At 44.4% G+C, this 20,185-nt stretch overlaps 1 protein-coding gene across 2 annotated transcripts in view; it reads left to right on the top strand.

Moving 5' to 3' along the window:
• SYT10 (synaptotagmin 10) overlaps window positions 1–20,185 on the top strand; it is a 66,588-nt gene that overhangs the window by 33,687 nt on the left and 12,716 nt on the right. For both annotated transcript variants that reach the window (XM_083181070.1, XM_083181069.1), the window contains 3 exons: window positions 9,909–10,029; window positions 17,770–17,941; window positions 18,119–18,248. In XM_083181070.1, the coding sequence (XP_083037196.1) occupies window positions 9,909–10,029; window positions 17,770–17,941; window positions 18,119–18,248 (423 nt within the window). The remainder of the gene's footprint in view (window positions 1–9,908; window positions 10,030–17,769; window positions 17,942–18,118; window positions 18,249–20,185) is intronic.

Below are 20,185 nucleotides of genomic sequence, written 5' to 3' on the forward strand. Positions count from 1 at the left end.
ATATATATATATTATTTTTTTTAAAGGGAATTTTCCTAAGCAATAACTTTTAACAAAACAATCTCCGTTGGGCAATACAGCCGCTGTAATTCAGCCGGAACAGGATAAGAAATCTTGATTTGTGTGGCACAGCGTGTCATTTAGAATCATGCCGCCAGAGAGGAGGTGGAGTGGGGAGGGGGGGCGAATTCCAGGAGGAAATCACGCGATTTACATACAAATATGCGCAGATTGAATTAGAGGACCGACCATATGTTTCTGTGGAGAATTTCCTCCTCAGTGTTTGCTGATAAAATATGCCCAGACTTCTCTATTTTCAAGCTGATTATGAATGTTCCGCCAGGCGCACAGTCGGCAGCTGTCACAGAAAGTTCCGTGACTGGTTTATTACGTGCTCAGTAAATGTTATGTATTTTGGTTTCTAAGAACTGACTGCGCTGAGTTTAGAGTCTACATTCCTTCTGCGGAGAGTGGCAGCTGCCATTCTGTGACTAGATGTCGCCATGATGTCACTGGTTACTAGGGCACAAATAGTAGTCATTGGTTCATCCTAATGGTGGGTTCAGGGGGCCAAAGTGTGTGGACCTCCAAGTCTGAGGCTCTTTCTCCCACCATTGTGGCCCTCCAGGTCTGAGGCTCCTGCTCTCACCTTTGTGGCCCCCAAAGTCTAAGGCTCCTGTTCCCACCTGTGTGGCCCCCAAGGTCTGGGGCTCCTGATCCCACCTGTGTGGCCCCCAAGGTCTGGGGCTCCCGATCCCACCTGTGTGGCCCCCCAAGTCTGGAGCTCCTGCTTCCACCGGTGTGGCCCCTCAAGTCTGGGGCTTTTGCTCCCACCTGTGTGGCTCTCCAGGTCTGAGGCTCCTGCTCTCACCTGTGTGACCCTCCAGGTCTCGGGCTCCTGCCCCCACTTGTGTGACCCTCCAGGTCTAAAGCTTCTGCTCCCACCTGTGTGGCCCTCCATGTCTGGGGCCCCTGCCCCCACCTGTGTGACCCTCCATGTCGGAAGCTTCTGCTCTCACCTGTGTGGCCCTCCATGTCTGTGGCTCCTGCTCTCACCTGTGTGGCCCTCCAGGTCTGTGGCTCCTGCTCCCACCTGAGTGGCCCTCCAGGTCTGGGGCTCCTGCTCCCACCTGTGTGGCCCTTCAGGCCTGGGACTCGCAGACTAGAAAACAGGTAAGCACCGCCCCACCGAATGCACCCCCGCCCAAATCTCTTAGCGAGAAACTGGCCGCCCGGCAGAGAAACCATTTGATGACTTCAGATGCCCACCGCAGTCCGAATGAGGGGATGGTGCTGACGTCATGTGACACCAGTCACCTGTCCCACGTCGACCCGTCTGCGTTCCCAGGGGAACAACCAGTGTTTTTATGGGGACAAACATAAAACTCTGACCATTCCCCTGCTGCCGGCAAGTGTGATACTCACCAAAGACATTCAGACCCATACGGTGTTAATCGGCCTCTTAGTTCACCAAATGCTCTCCATAATGTTGTTTACCAAGTAATCCCATCATCTGCAGGGCGGACGTAGCCCCTGAATCTGCCTGAGGATCCCGCAGATACACGTACCCCAGGCTTAGAAACCCATGTTTAGTAATGTGCGTTCCCTGGAGGTGTAGAACCTTTCAGAGCTCTCTTACCCCACAATAGCGCGCGGTCATGCGGATATTATAATGTATTACTATGTGCTGTATCCACATCGCCACGGCAGTAAACAAATGACAGGACACGTTACAAAGCAGCACCTAGACAGGTAAAGCACTTGCTGGAAATGTAAGCAATTAGCCTTTAATTCAGGTACGGTGCAGCTCGGTAATATCTGCAAGCCTTGAATAATTCTAATTATGTTATATTGTCCCCGGGGAGGAACTCAGAAATGTCAGGATCGTTAATTTTCATCGCATTCGCCGGCATTGCTCCGAAAGATCATTTCCATAAACTAATCCGCTCACAATCGGGCAACAGATTTCCAGAATCATTTTAAAGGGACAAGGTGCCGAATTTCTGTGTATTGTTATTTCTAGCCGCGAGCATAACATATAACCGGGACCTCTGCCACAGAAGGTCGCACTGAACTAGGGATGGCCATCGACCATCGATGATTAGAAATCATCGATGGTTTATGGCCGATGTCGAATAGTTTTGCCATCGATGGGGGAGAACCAGATGGTTTCCCAGCATCGATGTAAAGCTTAAACGAATAGTTTCATTTTGTTTTTTCCCTACAGTGCCGGGACACTGATCATAGCTCCGCCCCCGACACACGCAAAGCCCCTCCCCCGCATTTTGATTGGCCCACAGGCCACTCAATCAGAGAAAATGGATGACCATCGATATGCAAAAACATCAATGGTCATCCATAGAATGGTTATACACTATCGATGGGCAGTTGCACCTTTGCCATCGATGGCAACCATCGATGGCAAAGGCAACGATGGCCATCAATACACTGAACAGCAGATTCTAATCGCCGTTTAACGCCGCCCACCGGGTGAGTGAAATCCCACCCTCTGCCGGCAAGCAAATGCCGACAGCAGTATGCAAATAGTGTTATCGCTGACGCAACCAATCACATGCAGCCGTACGGGCAGAGTTTTATCTGGGACAGAGGTGACGAACAGGGCCTGGCGCTGATGTCCTGTGACGTTCAGGCTTCGGCACGCCTGTGTTCACATGGGGACAAAAGGTCGACATTGAAAAGAGGTCAACACAAGCAAAATGTTGACATGGCGATTGTCGAAACATCAAAAAGGCTGACACAAGGGTTTTTTGTTTTCTATTTGGACTTATTCATCCTTTACCACCCACATGCACACCGATTGGGAACGGTCCAGCGTACTGAGTGCAGCGGTGGTGGAGCGAGGGGACCTGGGGCGCTCATTTAGAGTCCGCAGGATGAAATCTACAAATTAATACAAATAACTTGAGAAATTCATGTAGGCATTTTGTTTGTGTTGGCCAATGGTCCATGTCGACCGATCAATCTTTTTGGTGTCGTCGTAGATACTGTCAACCCTTGGGTGTGGATCAAAGGATAGACCGTTTCCAGGTTGATAGTCAACAGGTCGACGTGGACAAAAAAAAGTTGACGCAAGCAATAGGTCGACATGAAAAAACAGTAATGCATGAAAAGGGCAACAGGAGTTTTTATTTTTTTATGTGTTACGTCGACAGCTGACTACACGGACCCCTCTATTAGTGTGGCTCGTACCCTCACGTGGTTCACTCGCTCGGCACACTTTCCCCGTTCCCAATCGGACTCCACATGGATGTTGTTAAAGTATGAAAAAGTCCAAAAACAATAATGAAAAACATATGTCAACTTTTTTGTGTCGACAATTGCCATTTCGACCTATTTACCTGTCCAGGAGGCGGGCGGCATTTTTGGGCTTGGTGAGCAAGGAATTTCGCTGCTTACTGAACCAACTTGAATTGCCCCAACTACTATTTCAAAATATAAATTATGATTTGCTGTAATAATTTTGAGCCAATAATGGTATCGGGGTGAATGACAGAAATAAATGAGTAACTCAGACAAAGTTCCGGAACAATAGAACAACTCTCCCTCACGTCGCTGTCACCAGGAAGATCCATTTATAGAAGTTGAGCTTTCTTTCTGAGTGATATTAAACAGCATTACTTAGATGACGTGCATGGCAGGCGTATGACTTACTGATTACTTTGTCACTTGCCCGCAGCTATCTCCTTCCTAAATTATTACCTCCCCCCGGCTCTCCCAATGGCAAAGTACAGAATATGCAGAACGGAAAGTGACAAAAAATGTGACTCTTATTTTGGCATTTCAAAAGCGAAGCTTCGATTGACCGCTGTGGTCTCATGCGGATAAATGAGCCGTATTCTCTGCGGGGCTTATTTACCTGTAATAGAAATGATTTATAAAGCCGCAGTAATTGGGCATAATTGGAAGATTAGAGATTGGGACAATTGAATTATGATTAATATAACCCGTTAGCAACGTAATGAGAATATCAGGTTGTTTTCTTAATAAAGTTTAAATGAAATGAACGTCTCGACTTACTAACTAAGTAATATATTAATGCGGGCGTTTTGCATCATTTGAATACACACATTCGCTACAGGGAAGTACAGTTGTAAATATACCAGGGTCAATTATATAGAGATATCAAACAGAAAAATACATTATAACTTGCAACGAAAGAACAAAATTGCTGGCGCTGGACTCGTTGATGAATGCTCAATGGTGGTCAATGTGGTATTTTTTGTGGAAAATAAATAAATAAAAAACACGTGTAAGTTTTCACCTATTTATATAGGTGTAACAAAAAGTGGGGAATGAAGAAGGAGGACGGGTCTCGTACTGATCTCACATGGATATGGGTGAGATCCCGTGTATAAAGATACGGTACTTGTGGACAATCACGGCTCCCACGATGTGCATCGTATAGCAAAAAATCGCATCGCATGCGATTTTTAACAGAAATGCATCCAAATGCATTGAAATTTGTATCAAACATGTTCAATGGCCCCCAAATGTCATTTTTCAGGCTGTACCACCCCCACTGTCAACGCGAACCCGAAGCGTGGCGAGCCCGCGAGGGGCGGCGGTATGCATCCTACGACCTTTTCATAACCCCACTATCCGCGGGTTCGCGTTGATAGTGGGGGTGGTACAGCCTGAAAAATGACATTTGGGGGCCATTGAACATGTTTGATACAAATTTCAATGCATTTGGATGCATTTCTGTTAAAAATTGCATGCGATCGCATGCGATGCGATTGCATGCGATTTTTAACAAAAAATGCCTAAAAACGGCAAAAATCGCATGCCTTCGCATGCCACTACATATGGCATGCGATGGCATGCGATGGGAGCCGTGAAAGTCCACAAGTACCAAAGATACTACGTGGTTTAGACACGCAGGGAGATATTACAATAATTAAGGTGGAACGCAAACCCGGACAAATATAAAGATACCTTGATAGGAGTTAAAAGCACTACATCATTGAGAGTACAGTACGCAGCCTAATTTTTGTTACACCTATATAAATCATGAAAACTTACACGTGTGTTTTTTTTATTTATTTTTTTACAAAAAAAATCCACATTGATCACCATTGAACATACATCAAGGACTCAAGCGCCAGCAATTTAGTTCTTTCGTTGCAAGTTCTACAAAGGAGGTATTCCAGTGATCCTCCATCAACATTGTGGCGGCAGGGACTCCAATTTTGTGCCTTGGGGCTTTCTTTTCTTCTTTTTTTCTAGAAAAATACATTATCATCATGCACTAGCTGTATTTACTATATACATTTATCAAGGGACCCAGACAAATCAGTAATGGTTAACTAAGCCTCTATGCATAGGACCACTGAATTTCACCGGTGGGCCCTTCGTGGCCAAGTCCATCACTGCTGGCCCCATTTGCCAGAGAAACGCTTTTTGTGAGCACCCTGTACAGTGCACATGATATGGCCGGGGTAATGAACAAGACCTGGACCCTCAGTTTTACAATGATCTAATTGAATTAAAAGCCACAAAATCCACTTTAAACAAACTTTCTTCCTTTTACTCTCTTGATCCATTATAGTCCGAAGAGCAAGAAAAAGCCACCCAGCGGGAAACTTGTTCTGACCTCCTTTACAAGGTCACTGCTGGGAATCTATAGGACTTTCGGATACTGGCAGCCAATCACAAGCAGCCAGTGTGGGTGGTCATTGAGGGAGTGATTCTGAGTCTTGCGTGCTGTGTATACATACATATATTTGTAGATCTTTGGTGATTCAGTTTTGCGGCATCTCACGTGCGATTGGCTGGGAGTACCCTTGGCAGCAACTGGGCCTGGAGTCTGTTGGGATTCATATTGAGAAAAGGACTTTGACTTCCCAACTGGAGAAGTGTGAAGAGATTGTCCATGCACCATTGTTGGTAGAGGACAGGCCCAGTGTCGCCTGCCCTGGATTCCGTTCACCTTTGGACAACATTGAGCCAAAGATGTAGCAGATGATGAGTACCAGTTCCTACGTGGCATCATGCAATGGAATATTCTGGTCCTGTCACCTTCCTAATCCCTTGCACCTTATTGTCTTGGTTCTGATCCCACGTTTTCTGTACACTGGTGGTGATGGCGGTGACGTGTCTGGAATTGTGGCTTTTCTAGATGAAGGGCGAAGGACGGCTACAAATACTACAATTTCTTCTCCATCTCTCTTCTTCCCTCTCTTCTTGTGTCAGTTCTTTCTCTTTCTAAATAATCATTTTCCTACAACACTAATGGAGTCTGTGTTGCCAGGACACGAGGCATCAACTTTTTGGGATAAACACGTTGAGTTTTGCGTTAAAATAAAGGGAGAAACTGTATTTAAAACTCTTGGGGGGGAAACGCGTGGAGTTTTACTTTCACGTGTAAGGGAGAAGATGTGGTTAAGACTTTTTGCGAGAAATGCATTGTTTTACTTTAAAGTGTAGGGAGAAACCGTGTTTACAACTTTTTGGGAGAACCGCGTAGAGTTTTGCTTTCATGTGCAGGGGAGAAATTGTGGTTAAGACTTTTTGGGAGAAACGCGTCGAGTTTGGCTTTCAAGGGCGGGTAGAAACGGTTTACAACTTGTTGAGAGAAACGCGTTAATTTTTGTTTCATGTGCAGGGCATGTAAATGGCAGGTAGAAATCGTGGTTAAAACTTTTTGGGAGAAACACTTTGAATTTTGCTTCAAAATGTTCCAATTTTCACAAAGTTTCGCTCCCTCAAAATCTTACTCTCAGGGGGAATGTTTTAGTGCCTCCGAGTATATGTATTGCTTGACGCTTATTCATTTGGGTTTTCCCATACATGTTAGTAAATACAAACTGGTCGCTTGGATGGAGGTTTTTATTGAATATTTGTAGAAAGGAAATAAAACCTATAACAATAATCCCAGTTGCATACTTCTTCTAAGTGGTAGTTACGAGCGCAAACGATTTTCTTTCACATTCCTCAATCAAGAAGCTGTCAAAGTGTTTCGGCACGTTTTGTTCCGACAGCAGCAATGTGCAGAATACAGCTGCAGATAACCGGTGATCACAATGGGAAGTATAAAATATGTTTCAAAGAGCCACATTCCCCACATTCCCGAGGTTCTGATTAAATGGCGTTAAATGAACATGACACCTAAAATAGCCTTTGTACATCGTTTTCATACTTCATTTCCATTGGATGCAGAGATGACGTCTAAAAGTTTCCCCCCTGAAATATCCTGTACTTTCTGTCTATATACTGTAGTCATGTTGTTTTTGCTTTCTGTAGCACATTATGGTATGTGAATGGTTATATATGGGGATGTCAATCAGTCAGATTACCTGTGCCCGCCGGCCGGCATGGGGGTGCTGATGAAGGGGATTCCTGATTAATAGTCAGGCTGATTGGAGCTGTCAGCTGATTGGACAGTAGGAGTCCGCACAGCGGTAGCTCATTAACGTTCATTTCACTTTTGCTACCGGGGGGGGGATCAACAAATATTTCCTGATTTAATATTCCATCATATCTATCCGTCTTTATCATAAATCAGTTCTTTTTGTATTCTCTTCAGCCAGCCGCGTCCACTTCTTTCTTTCAGTAATACCAAAATGGGATCTCAGTGCTGTACTTGTGTGCTGCGCTCCTCCCTGCTGGTGTGCTGCGCTCCTCCCTGCTGGTGTGCTGTGCTCCTCCTCGCTAGTGTGCTGTGCCCCTCCCTGCTGGTGTGCTGCACTTCTCCCCGCTGATGTGCTGCATAACACAGCATAACTAATCCCACCCTCAGCCTAACTGAGCCCGCCCACAGCCTAACTGAGCCCCCCCACAGCCTAACTGAGCCCTCCCGCAGCCTAACTGAGCCCTCCCACAGCCTAACTAATCCCACCCTCAGCCTAACTAATCCCACCCTCAGCCTAACTAATCCCACCCTCAGCCTAACTGAGCCCTCCCACAGCCTAACTGAGCCCTCCCACAGCCTAACTGAGCCCGCCCACAGTCTAACTGAGCCCGCCCACAGTCTAACTGAGCCCTCCCACAGCCTAACTGAGCCCACCCACAGCCTAACTGAGCCCACCCACAGCCTAACTAATCCCACCCTCAGCCTAACTGAGCCCTCCTACAGCCTAACTGAGCCCGCCCACAGTCTAACTGAGCCCTCCCGCAGCCTATCTGATCCCTCTGCAGCCTAATTGAGCCCTCCCAGCTCCTGCAGCCTAACTGAGCCCCCCCCGCAGCCTAACTGAGCCCACCCAGAGCCTAACTGAGCCCTCCCGCAGCCTAACACCCCCCCTTCCCCCCAGCGCCTGATGTGTCCGGATTAAAAGACGTCTCGGACCAACAGGTGTCGGTTAAGCGACACTGGGCCTTATTCTAGTTCACTCTTTCTGGCAAAATCCTTCTTAGATGGACAAAACCATGTGCACTGCAGGTGGGGCAGATGCAATTTGTGCAGAGAGAATTAGATTTGGGTGAGTTATTTTGTTTCTGTGCAGGGTAAATACTGACTGCCTTATTTCTACACTGCAATATAGATCTCACTTTGAAGTAAAACCCCACCCAAATCTAACTCTCTGCACAAGTTACATCTGCCCCACCTGCAGTGCACATGGTTTTGTCCATCTAAGAAGGATTTTGTCAGAAAGAGTGAACTAGAATAACCCCCACTGTACCTGTAATAGTTGTAGTCTGCCTTTGGAAATGGATTTATAGAGTGATTCCACGTCTGTCCTTTTGCAGCGAGCGGCGGCTGAGTGGTAGATTGGGGACTGGGTTGTTTATTCTGCTGTATGTTAATAAGTGCTGTTTAACTTGGTATTCTATGTACAGTACTCTGCATAATAGAGGGATGTTATATTCCAGAAAATACATATTCTGAACATCCCGTATGCGTGATTCAGTCCCAATACTCCTCAGACAACGTTTCTGGCTGAGTTTTCCACCCTAAATACTATACAATATTCTGCAGTGTTTCCTAATAATTACCATATTGTCCTAGTGATTAGTATAAATGGTGACTGATTTCCATTAACTGAGTGTTCCGTATGGCAGTGCCCACTCCTATCTATCAGTGCTGGTGTACCCGGTATAGCCTGCCTGTACAGTGTTTACAATTACATAGTGTTCCTGCTAGGTTGATTTTGCGGGGTGCCGCGCCCTGCCCATTTTTTCCCTTTATTCCAGTGCCCTGCCCCTTTTTGAAACATTATGGTGCTCCCTTGTCCCGCCGCTGATAGGCTGTGAGCGGTGGATGGGCGGGGAATGCGGCTGTCAGAGCTGTGCTGGGGGGGAATGCCTGCTCTGTTATGTGGGTGGGGGAGTGCATGCTCTGGGATTGGGGGGTGCCTGCTCGGTGATTGGGGGCGGGGGGAGGGGGGCAGGGACTGGTGTGATGTTGAACTATTCTCTGTAAAGCGCTGCGGAATATGTGTGCACTGTATAAGAAAATGTTACATAAATAAATACAAATTTTATTTTACCGCTCTAATTTATCAAATATATATCGCCAGGGCCCCCATCACAAAAATTATAGGATAATACACTGCCCCATAGCCACACACATTGCCCCATGGACACTGGAGCTCTTGATTGGCTGCCGGTCTGCGAGCTCCGATTGGCTCACGTCTGGTGCCACTGTCATAACACAGCCGTGTCTGCCTGGTGATGGGTAGCTGGCCCATTACCGATACACGCTGCAGCATCCCGGGTCTGGGACTGAAAGTCGCAAAGGTCCACCTTGATGGCACCCTTAATATCGCTGAGGCGGTTACCAAGTTTGGTATTTCACTAGATTAAAGAAAACTTATTTTAAAAATGCCAAAAGTATCGCTCTCCCATTGTTACTAAGTAACGCACCACTATTATTATTATTATTATTAGGTAAGAGCAGATTGATGTCACCGCACTGAAGAACTCAATCATTTCCCTTTTTCCCTCAGGAAAGCGTGGACCTCGGAGAGATCATGTATTCCCTGTGCTATCTGCCCACCGCCGGACGCATGACCCTAACTGTCATCAAGTGTCGCAACCTGAAGGCGATGGATATCACGGGATCGTCCGGTATGTGGCAAAGTGCGGATTACAGTGCAGTATAATATTGTTATTATAATTCTTACCTGCTTTTCTTCATCTCCCCTCCTCCTAGTGTAAAACTGAAATGAACACGACAGCAGACATTTTTTAAACCGCCAGAATGCTGCTTAGTCTGTCCGCACTCGCGCCGTCACCTTTAACACTTTTTGGCTTTATCAGTAATAGACCTACTTTTTTGTTATCCGGATGATAGGTCCACCATGAATTGTCAACAGGCACACAGTCAATAATGACAAAAGATCGACACATGCAATGGATCGACATGGCAATGGCTGACGCATAGAAAGGTCGGCATGAGTTTTTCACGATTTTGTTTTTTTCTTTGGACTTTTTTCATGCTTTCCGATCCACATGACGTGGATTACAATCAAGTACGGTAAAGTGTGCCGAGTACAGCCGCAGCGGAGCAAGGCACCGCGCCCGACAGAACTCACGTCGACCTTTCCATGTGTCATCCTTTTCCATGCCGACCTAGTGCTTGTGTCGACGCATTGCGTATGTCGATCTATTACACGTCAACATTTATTCATATCGACATTGCTTCTGTCGACCTCTGATCCAAAATCTACTTTTTCTTATGTTATGGTTGACCGTTTTATATTATTACAACAATTATAATGAATGGAAGATTCACCATTTCTGTAGAACATAGTATGGTACATAGAAGTGTAGAACATAGTATAGCACATAGAAGTGTAGAACATAGTATAGTACATAGAAGATGTAGAACATAGTATAGTAAATAGAAGATGTAGTACATAGAAGATGTAGAACATAGTATAGCACATAGAAGATGTAGAACATAGTATAGCACATAGAAGATGTAGAACATAGTATAGCACATAGAAGATGTAGAACATAGTATAGCACATAGAAGATGTAGAACATAGTATAAGCACATAGAAGATGTAGAACATAGTATAGCACATAGAAGATGTAGAACATAGTATAGCACATAGAAGATGTAGAACATAGTATAGCACATAGAAGATGTAGAACATAGTATAGTACATAGAAGATGTAGAACATAGTATAGCACATAGAAGATGTAGAACATAGTATAGCACATAGAAGATGTAGAACATAGTATAGCACATAGAAGATGTAGAACATAGTATAGTACATAGAAGATGTAGAACATAGTATAGCACATAGAAGATGTAGAACATAGTATAGCACATAGAAGATGTAGAACATAGTATGGCACATAGAAGATGTAGAACATAGTATGGCACATAGAAGATGTAGAACATAGTATGGCACATAGAAGATGTAGAACATAGTATGGCACATAGAAGATGTAGAACATAGTATAGCACATAGAAGATGTAGAACATAGTATAGCACATAGAAGATGTAGAACATAGTATAGCACATAGAAGATGTAGAACATAGTATAGCACATAGAAGATGTAGAACATAGTATAGCACATAGAAGATGTAGAACATAGTATAGCACATAGAAGATGTAGAACATAGTATAGCACATAGAAGATGTAGAACATAGTATAGCACATAGAAGATGTAGAACATAGTATAGCACATAGAAGATGTAGAACATAGTATAGCACATAGAAGATGTAGAACATAGTATAGCACATAGAAGATGTAGAACATAGTATGGCACATAGAAGATGTAGAACATAGTATGGCACATAGAAGATGTAGAACATAGTATGGCACATAGAAGATGTAGAACATAGTGTAGCACATAGAAGATGTAGAACATAGTGTAGCACATAGAAGATGTAGAACATAGTATGGCACATAGAAGATGTAGAACATAGTATGGCACATAGAAGATGTAGAACATAGTATGGCACATAGAAGATGTAGAACATAGTATGGCACATAGAAGATGTAGAACATAGTATAGCACATAGAAGATGTAGAACATAGTATAGCACATAGAAGATGTAGAACATAGTATAGCACATAGAAGATGTAGAACATAGTATAGCACATAGAAGATGTAGAACATAGTATAGCACATAGAAGATGTAGAACATAGTATAGCACATAGAAGATGTAGAACATAGTATAGCACATAGAAGATGTAGAACATAGTATAGCACATAGAAGATGTAGAACATAGTATAGCACATAGAAGATGTAGAACATAGTATAGCACATAGAAGATGTAGAACATAGTATAGCACATAGAAGATGTAGAACATAGTATAGCACATAGAAGATGTAGAACATAGTATAGCACATAGAAGATGTAGAACATAGTATGGCACATAGAAGATGTAGAACATAGTATAGCACATAGAAGATGTAGAACATAGTATAGGACATAGAAGATGTAGAACATAGTATACTGTAGCACATAGAAGATGTAGAACATAGTATAGCACATAGAAGATGTAGAACATAGTATAGCACATAGAAGATGTAGAACATAGTATAGCACATAGAAGATGTAGAACATAGTATAGTACATAGAAGATGTAGAACATAGTATAGCACATAGAAGATGTAGAGCATAGTATAGCACATAGAAGATGTAGAACATAGTATAGCACATAGAAGATGTAGAGCATAGTATAGTACATAGAAGATGTAGAGCATAGTATAGCACATAGAAGATGTAGAACATAGTATAGCACATAGAAGATGTAGAACATAGTATAGCACATAGAAGATGTAGAACATAGTATAGCACATAGAAGATGTAGAACATAGTATGGCACATAGAAGATGTAGAACATAGTATGGTACATAGAAGATGTAGAACATAGTATAGCACATAGAAGATGTAGAACATAGTATAGTACATAGAAGATGTAGAACATAGTATAGCACATAGAAGATGTAGAACATAGTATAGCACATAGAAGATGTAGAACATAGTATAGCACATAGAAGATGTAGAACATAGTATAGCACATAGAAGATGTAGAACATAGTATGGCACATAGAAGATGTAGAACATAGTATAGTACATAGAAGATGTAGAACATAGTATAGCACATAGAAGATGTAGAACATAGTATAGCACATAGAAGATGTAGAGCATAGTATAGCACATAGAAGATGTAGAACATAGTATAGCACATAGAAGATGTAGAGCATAGTATAGCACTAATGTAGCGTCACAGGTGCAGGGTATGGGCGAGACGGGTTGGGATCATTTGGTCTACAGCATGATGGTCGACCGTTATTAGGTCGACATGGGTCTAGGTAGAAAGGTCATTAGTTCGACAGGTCATTAGTTCGACAATGTTTAGGTCGACAGTCAAAAGGTCGACATGGGGTTTTTCACTGTATTTTGACCTGAATGTCAACAAGTCGACATGGACACAGTTTAAAGTGCACCACATCCCCTCGCAACGCTCGCTTCGCTCGCAATGTGTCGGGCACGGTGTCTCGCTACGCTCGGCACACTACTTTATTCTCCCACCACGCCTAAGTGGATGGTAGGGCATGAAATACCACCTGTCGGCACATGTCGGCTCAAAAAAACAGTGAAAAACTCAATGTCGACCTTTTGACTGTCGACCTAGACACTGTCGAACTAACGACCTGTCGAACTAATGACCTTTCGACCTAGAACCATGTCGACCTTTTCCCATGTCGACAAAATGGTGTCGAACTACTGACTGTCGAGCAATTCGGCCGTTTGCAGTCGGGGGTTTGTACATGCGTAGAAATGCAATCCCCGACCATCGGGGCTGGTGCTAAATCCAGTTCCCTGCGTGTGAACCAGAATCGGCCCCAGAGTCTGCCGGGTCTCGATGGAGCCAGCGCATCAGTAAGGGCCGCCAAGTGCCGGAGACTGAAACTGCAAAGGGACAGGCGATAATTGGGGGACGAAGGCTCAGCGTCGGCAGTTCAGCCGAACACAAACCTGACAATAGGTCTCTGATTGCATAATGTCCCTGCATCCAATTACCGTCGGAGCAGCGCAGAGCAAAATGACTTCTTAAATCGCTCAGAAAAAGGTCTGAGGAAGTAGGAGCAATTTACCTAATCAATGAGATATGTAATTACAGAGATTGAGCATTAAAAGATGGCAAAGACTTTCTAACAGCAGTAACAATGCCATGTGCTAAATTACCCTGAACCTGGGATTCAAAGCAATTTCCACTCCAGCTCCGCCGACAAAGCGGAATACTTGTTTACTCTGTCTCCTTCTGCTGCTGCTGCCAGATACTTCTAACTGCTGCTGTATCCGCACCCACCATGGGGCGGAACGTCTCACCAGTCTGTACGTTTCCAGGATAGCAGACAGGTTATATCGCCCGTTCTGTCCTGGCATCGCTCTGCGCGTGTGTCCATCATCCAGTCTTTGGAGAGAATTTTTTGTTACGGAAGAAAAACACTGCCACAAGCTCTGCAAATGCATCTGATTTATTTCCCCGTGATTTTTCCATAGATTTTGAAGTAAATGTCTAAAAATATATATAATAAAAATGTATTTTCAGATTCAAATACATATTTCTCACATATGCTGCACAAATACTGCAGGTGGTCTTATAACATGCTCTAACCCCCCAGGGGTGTCAAACTCAAATTCATCGGGGGCCGCATCAGCAGTTTGGTCACCCTCAAAGGGCCAGTTGTATCTGTAGGACTATGTGTCCACTCTTTATTATCATAAATTATTGTCACTGCATTCAATTATTACTGTTTTTTGTAATAATGTAAGTAATAACTAGCAGGGAGATTGGCTGGAGGCCTGGGACAGGGCACAGTGACGTCAGATCGCCCAGCAGGTGACCTGGGCCTCTGGGTTCGCAGGACTCTCGCTAGAGTTCTGGACTGGTGGTGACAGTGGGACAGATAATGATAATGACCCTGGACACAGGCAGCCGCACTGCAGATTTGTGGGCTCAGGCTGCGGCTGTGTGCTGCTGGCCTGGCTCTCTGCCTGCCCGGCCACGGACTCTGGACTGGACAGACTGGTCTGGACAACAAGAGACAACACAACTGTGCCCACCCCACTGCCGAACTTACAGTAAATATACTGAACCAACTGATGCCACTGCTGCGCAGCGTGGCACCACAGGCCGGAGGCAGCTCACCACCGGGCCGGCGTCCAAGTCCGACAGGCAGCCGCAGCAGCATGCACGTCACGGTGTCACTGGCACTGCTGTCAGGCGGGCGTATGTCGCACATGTCAGCGCCGTAGCCGTTGCTTGCAGGAGGAGCCGGGGAGGAGTCGGGCACGTCACACAGTGACACTAACAAGTCTGTGTCCACTGTCGTGCCTTCCTCCTCCTCCCAGCTAGCGCCGCGGCGGAGTGACTGTGTCACCCGGCTTCCTCACGTTGTTAGGTATGTCTCTCAGTCTCGATTCGTCATGTGAGTGTCACTGAATGTGATGTAACACTCACACTGTGATGGCTTCCCACAGTAATGTAATCTGCGTCAGGCGGGGGTGGGTGGCGGCGGCTGCGCGGGCCACATGACGAGGTCTGGCGGGCCGGATTTGGCCCCCGGGCCTTGTGTTTGACACCCGTGCTCTAACCTATCTGCCCGGGAATGTCCAGGGGACTCCCAAATTTCAGAGATAGTAGACCACTGGCGTATACATTCGTATTCATAAATACAAATGTGCCATGAATACAAATCCGTATTTATTTCTACAAAAACACCTCTTTTAAGCATATTTAGCTTAATAATTTCCCCCCACTGTCTCATATTCTCTAAACTACATTAGATCTTTCACATATCATTCTAGAGCAGGTTCTAGACCTATCCTTTGTATGTTACCAAGTCTATAGAAGTATGTTACTGTATCCAATAAAATAAGTTCTGTTATATAGAGTTTATGTTTATCTGAGCTTCACCTTACTGTCCAGGTACTACAGTGTCTCACCCTGTGCTCCACAGCAGCGGAAGAACAGAGCATTTATATTATCTACTCTGGGTTATTATAAGGGTGACGGGTTTCACCGCTGCATACCTGGTAACCCTCCTGTACCAATACTCTCCCTGATTATAAATGTATTGTGAGGACAGTCCAGTGGCATAGAGGGGTGGCAGGGCCTTCTGATACCCCCCCCCCCCCCCCCCACACACACACACACACACACACACCTCCATGGCCTGTACCCCTCCTGCAGCGTCCCCACCACTGTGTCCCTCCAGCCCCCTCTCACCTTGTCTTCAGCATGCACAGAGTTGGCTTCTCTTAGTGGCAATTGTTTACTACATCAGCGGTGACGGTATGACATCACATACACCATACAAGTTATTTCAAATAACTTGCTGAAATCAGTGGCAACCAGCCGTTGCTAGGGGTAACCAATTGTATGCTTTATAAGGTAACGAAAATAGTGTAACAACTGCATTATCCACCGGTTTGTTATAAGATACTCATTAACAGAAGCCACTGAGATCTAAGAGGAGGGGAATGCCTTCCAACAAATACATTGGGCCAAATGTAATCGGTCCCCTTTTTTTAGCACAAGGCAGAAATCGATTGCGATTTTTAAGTAATGGGAATGTGCGTTTTTTGTGTTAAAGTAAAAAAAAAAACGGCATGGAGTCTCCCCCTGACCATAACCAGCCCCGGGCTCTTTGAGCTGGTCCTGGTTCCAGAAATACAGTGGAAATAATTACTGGGCTTCCCATGTATTTCAAAAACCAGCACCAGCTCTTGTACCAGTCCTGGTTCCAAAAATATGGGATAAAAGGTGAAGGGTCTCCCATATATTTAAAAGCAACACTGGACTCCAACAGTCATCAGGGTAATGCCACAGCGGGGGGGGGGGGGGGAGGCGACATTTTTTATGTAAGGTCCCCCAGCCAAAGCATAACCTCTGTGACTGGTCAGCCCTGGCCGAGGTCTCTGGGGGAGTGGGGATACCTCCAAGAAAAGGGGTTCCCCCCAGGCCATCCAAGGCCAGAGCTGAAGCCTGGTGCTATCCCCGGCACCCCTTGTAAAGAGTTGATTTAATATTGGGATCTGCTGTGGAACAACAAGTCCCAGCAAGCCTCCCCCACAAGCAGGTACACGGAGATCCACAATTACCTTCATGGCGGTCTTAAATGGCATGCTGGGACTTGTAGTTCCACAGCAGAACCAATACTACAATATAAACACAAACACGTATACCGTAGAAAATAAAAATTTAATTACTTACATACATGCATACATACATACATTAATCCCACACATACTATGTTGACATGTAGTTCGGTCCTATTGTCCAGTAGAAATCCATTATGGAGCTGTGGAAAAAAAAGATACTTACAGTACCTACTACTAGTGTAGATCGGTCCTCTTCATTCCAAGTAGGCATGCAAGGTGTGTTTAGACATGGTGCTTCTCTGCTTAACTGAAGGGGATTCCTACTGATGTGAGTCACTGAGACTCCCCTCAGCCTCATTGGCTGCGCGTCCCATAGAAGCCTAGGTTATTAAAATAACATGGGCTCCTATGGCGGTTCCCAGCAATGGAATCAATGTTATGTAAATAACATGGGCTCCTAAGATGGGAACCGGTAAATCAGTCTGACCAACAATATATATGGATTTGAAAACACCTGGATTCATTATAGTTGAAGTAGAATTCTGGTGGCAAGATCCATCCTTCCATTGTAAATAACACAAAGTCAAATTGGAATTTGTTCCTCCCTATAGCGTTCGAAGTGAGGTGTTGGATTCCGGTTTTACTAATTCTCTTGAAGCCATGTAACTTTTTTTATGAGAAGGCGCTTCCCGTTCCTCATGTTGACCTTATCCTCCTCCTAGATCCCTATGTGAAAGTATCACTGATGTGTGAGGGACGGAGGTTGAAAAAACGAAAGACGACCACGAAGAAGAATACTTTAAATCCAGTCTACAATGAGGCCATCATCTTTGATATCCCACCAGAGAACATGGACCAGGTCAGCCTCTCCATAGCCGTGATGGATTACGATAGGTAAGCTTTTCCAACCCATTCAACTAAAAGACATTTCTCTCTTTTTCTATTACTATTATTCATCCCAACATTGGGTTTCATTTTCAGGAAATTTGTTAGAGTAGGACGTTGATGTTTTTTTGCCCTGTAAACCAAACACTTGCGTTGTAGCCTATCTAACCGCACTTTACTTCGCAGGGTTGGACACAATGAGGTCATTGGAGTATGTAGGACCGGAGTAGATGCTGAGGGACTTGGCAGAGATCACTGGAACGAGATGTTGGCTTATCCCAGAAAACCAATCACTCATTGGCATGCTCTCGTTGAGGTAAATATCAGTGATCAGTATGATAATAATAAAAATAAAATACAATCAGTATTGTGACATTAAAGTGGACCCGGAGGCTAGAGACGTTGCTGAGTCATCCATTAGACAAGCTAGGCACCTTCCCATGGAACTGTGGACATTGAGAGGTAAAATGACTAAGATGAGAGTTCTGTTGAAGATGGGATGTTACCCATAGTACTAAGCAAATAATAAGTAGAATCTGATTGGTTGCTATGGGAACATCCCATCTTCAGTAGAACTCCCATCTTAGTCATTTTACCCCTGAGGGTCTCAGATTCCTATTTATAATATTGGGATTTTTTTGACATATGGATGAGGAAAGCGGAACCAAGGGAATACTGTATATTGATTTTATTCCGCTAAATGGATGTCTTTTTCCACTATGCGTACTTGACTGGTATACTTTGAGGGAGTATTTTTAAACAAAAATAAATATTTTTTACAAAAATCGTCAAATGCTCTTGTACATAATACGTTCATAGCTAAAAACAGGGTCTATAGAAGTGGTTCCCAAAACGTTTTTGAATTATGGTGCCATAGAATAGCAACCCCTTTTCTTTCATGGCACCCCAAAGATAAAAGTTTATTGAGAAGTAAAAAAAAAAAAAGTTTACTCAGTACATTGTGCCTGTCATCCTTCGGGTCGGTTGTGTGTGTTGGTTCTAATTTTCAATAGGGTTTATGATTGGCAGCCACCAGCAACGGTTTTACTTATCACTTTTGACAATAAATAATTTGATTTGGTTCTGGACCACCAACCCGAGCACCCATGCAAGAGTCTCAAGGCACCACAGTGTGCCACGGCACACAGTTTGGGAACCACTGGTCTATAGGCATTGATAATAATTGACCACTGGTCTATAGGCATTGAATATCTCTATTTCATTACTGAAAAAAAACAAGAGCCATAAAGAGGCATAGTAAAAAATAAATATATAATGCCTCTATAAGATATTTCTATAATATATAGGGTTGAAATAATTGCCTAATAATAATAATTAACAGCACCACAGAGTATTGTAGCTTGACCGCTATAGTATTAGTTTATGTAGGTAGACTTATGGTAAAGATTGACGGCCTGATTCAGGTTCACTTGCTAAGCAGTGGTCGATCGCTGCTTAGCGAGTGGGTTAACACCACCCAGTCGAACTGACTTTTATTTCCGCCGGAGTCCACCGAAGAGGGGGTGGGCATTTACATCATGCGATGTCAGCTACCGCCCTGGGCAGGCATCGGCAGAGGAACACCATTCACTTTCATGGGGACGACCATAAAATGCTGGGCAATCCCCAGCTCCGGTCCAGTGTCCGTCACGGCACGGCCTAGGCTCTCCCACCCCGCAGCGAACTCGAATTCGAATCTCAACAAGCGTTCCTGAATTGGCCCCTAAATCTGATCCTTGGGCTCAAATGTTTATTAATGATGATGCCTTCCGTCTCATCTACAACCGGTTAGTGCAGTCAGAAGACCTTATAGACATGGGGCTAACAGAAGTCACCTTCTGGACCCCATTTCTACCATGCATATGATGACCCTCTTGAGTTGACGAGATCATTATCAGGCGTTCGCTCCGGTCTTTGGACCTTATGTGCTGCACTAGTGACTAGTTGACTGATTTTGCAGAGTATAGTTCCCTCAACCTATAGATAACCAAAGCACCGGAATATCAACAGCAGCCCAGTGTGCCGATAAGAGGCTCCTGGCAAGCAGGTGGAATAATGTTATCTTACCACCTTTTTTAAAAGCCACATGCGATTTTAAAGCATACTTGAACATAGCTTGTGCAGATGAATAATTTCCCCATATTGTGTCTTGAGCTGGTCCTACACTAAACCAACTTTCATCCGACCATCCAACTAGTTGGTTGGTTGGAATGAAACACTGGAAGCAAATGACAATCAGCCAAATGACAATCA

The sequence above is a fragment of the Crinia signifera genome, chromosome 4 (assembly GCF_055691185.1).
Source record: "Crinia signifera chromosome 4, ASM5569118v1, whole genome shotgun sequence".
NCBI classification, from domain to species: domain Eukaryota; kingdom Metazoa; phylum Chordata; class Amphibia; order Anura; family Myobatrachidae; genus Crinia; species Crinia signifera.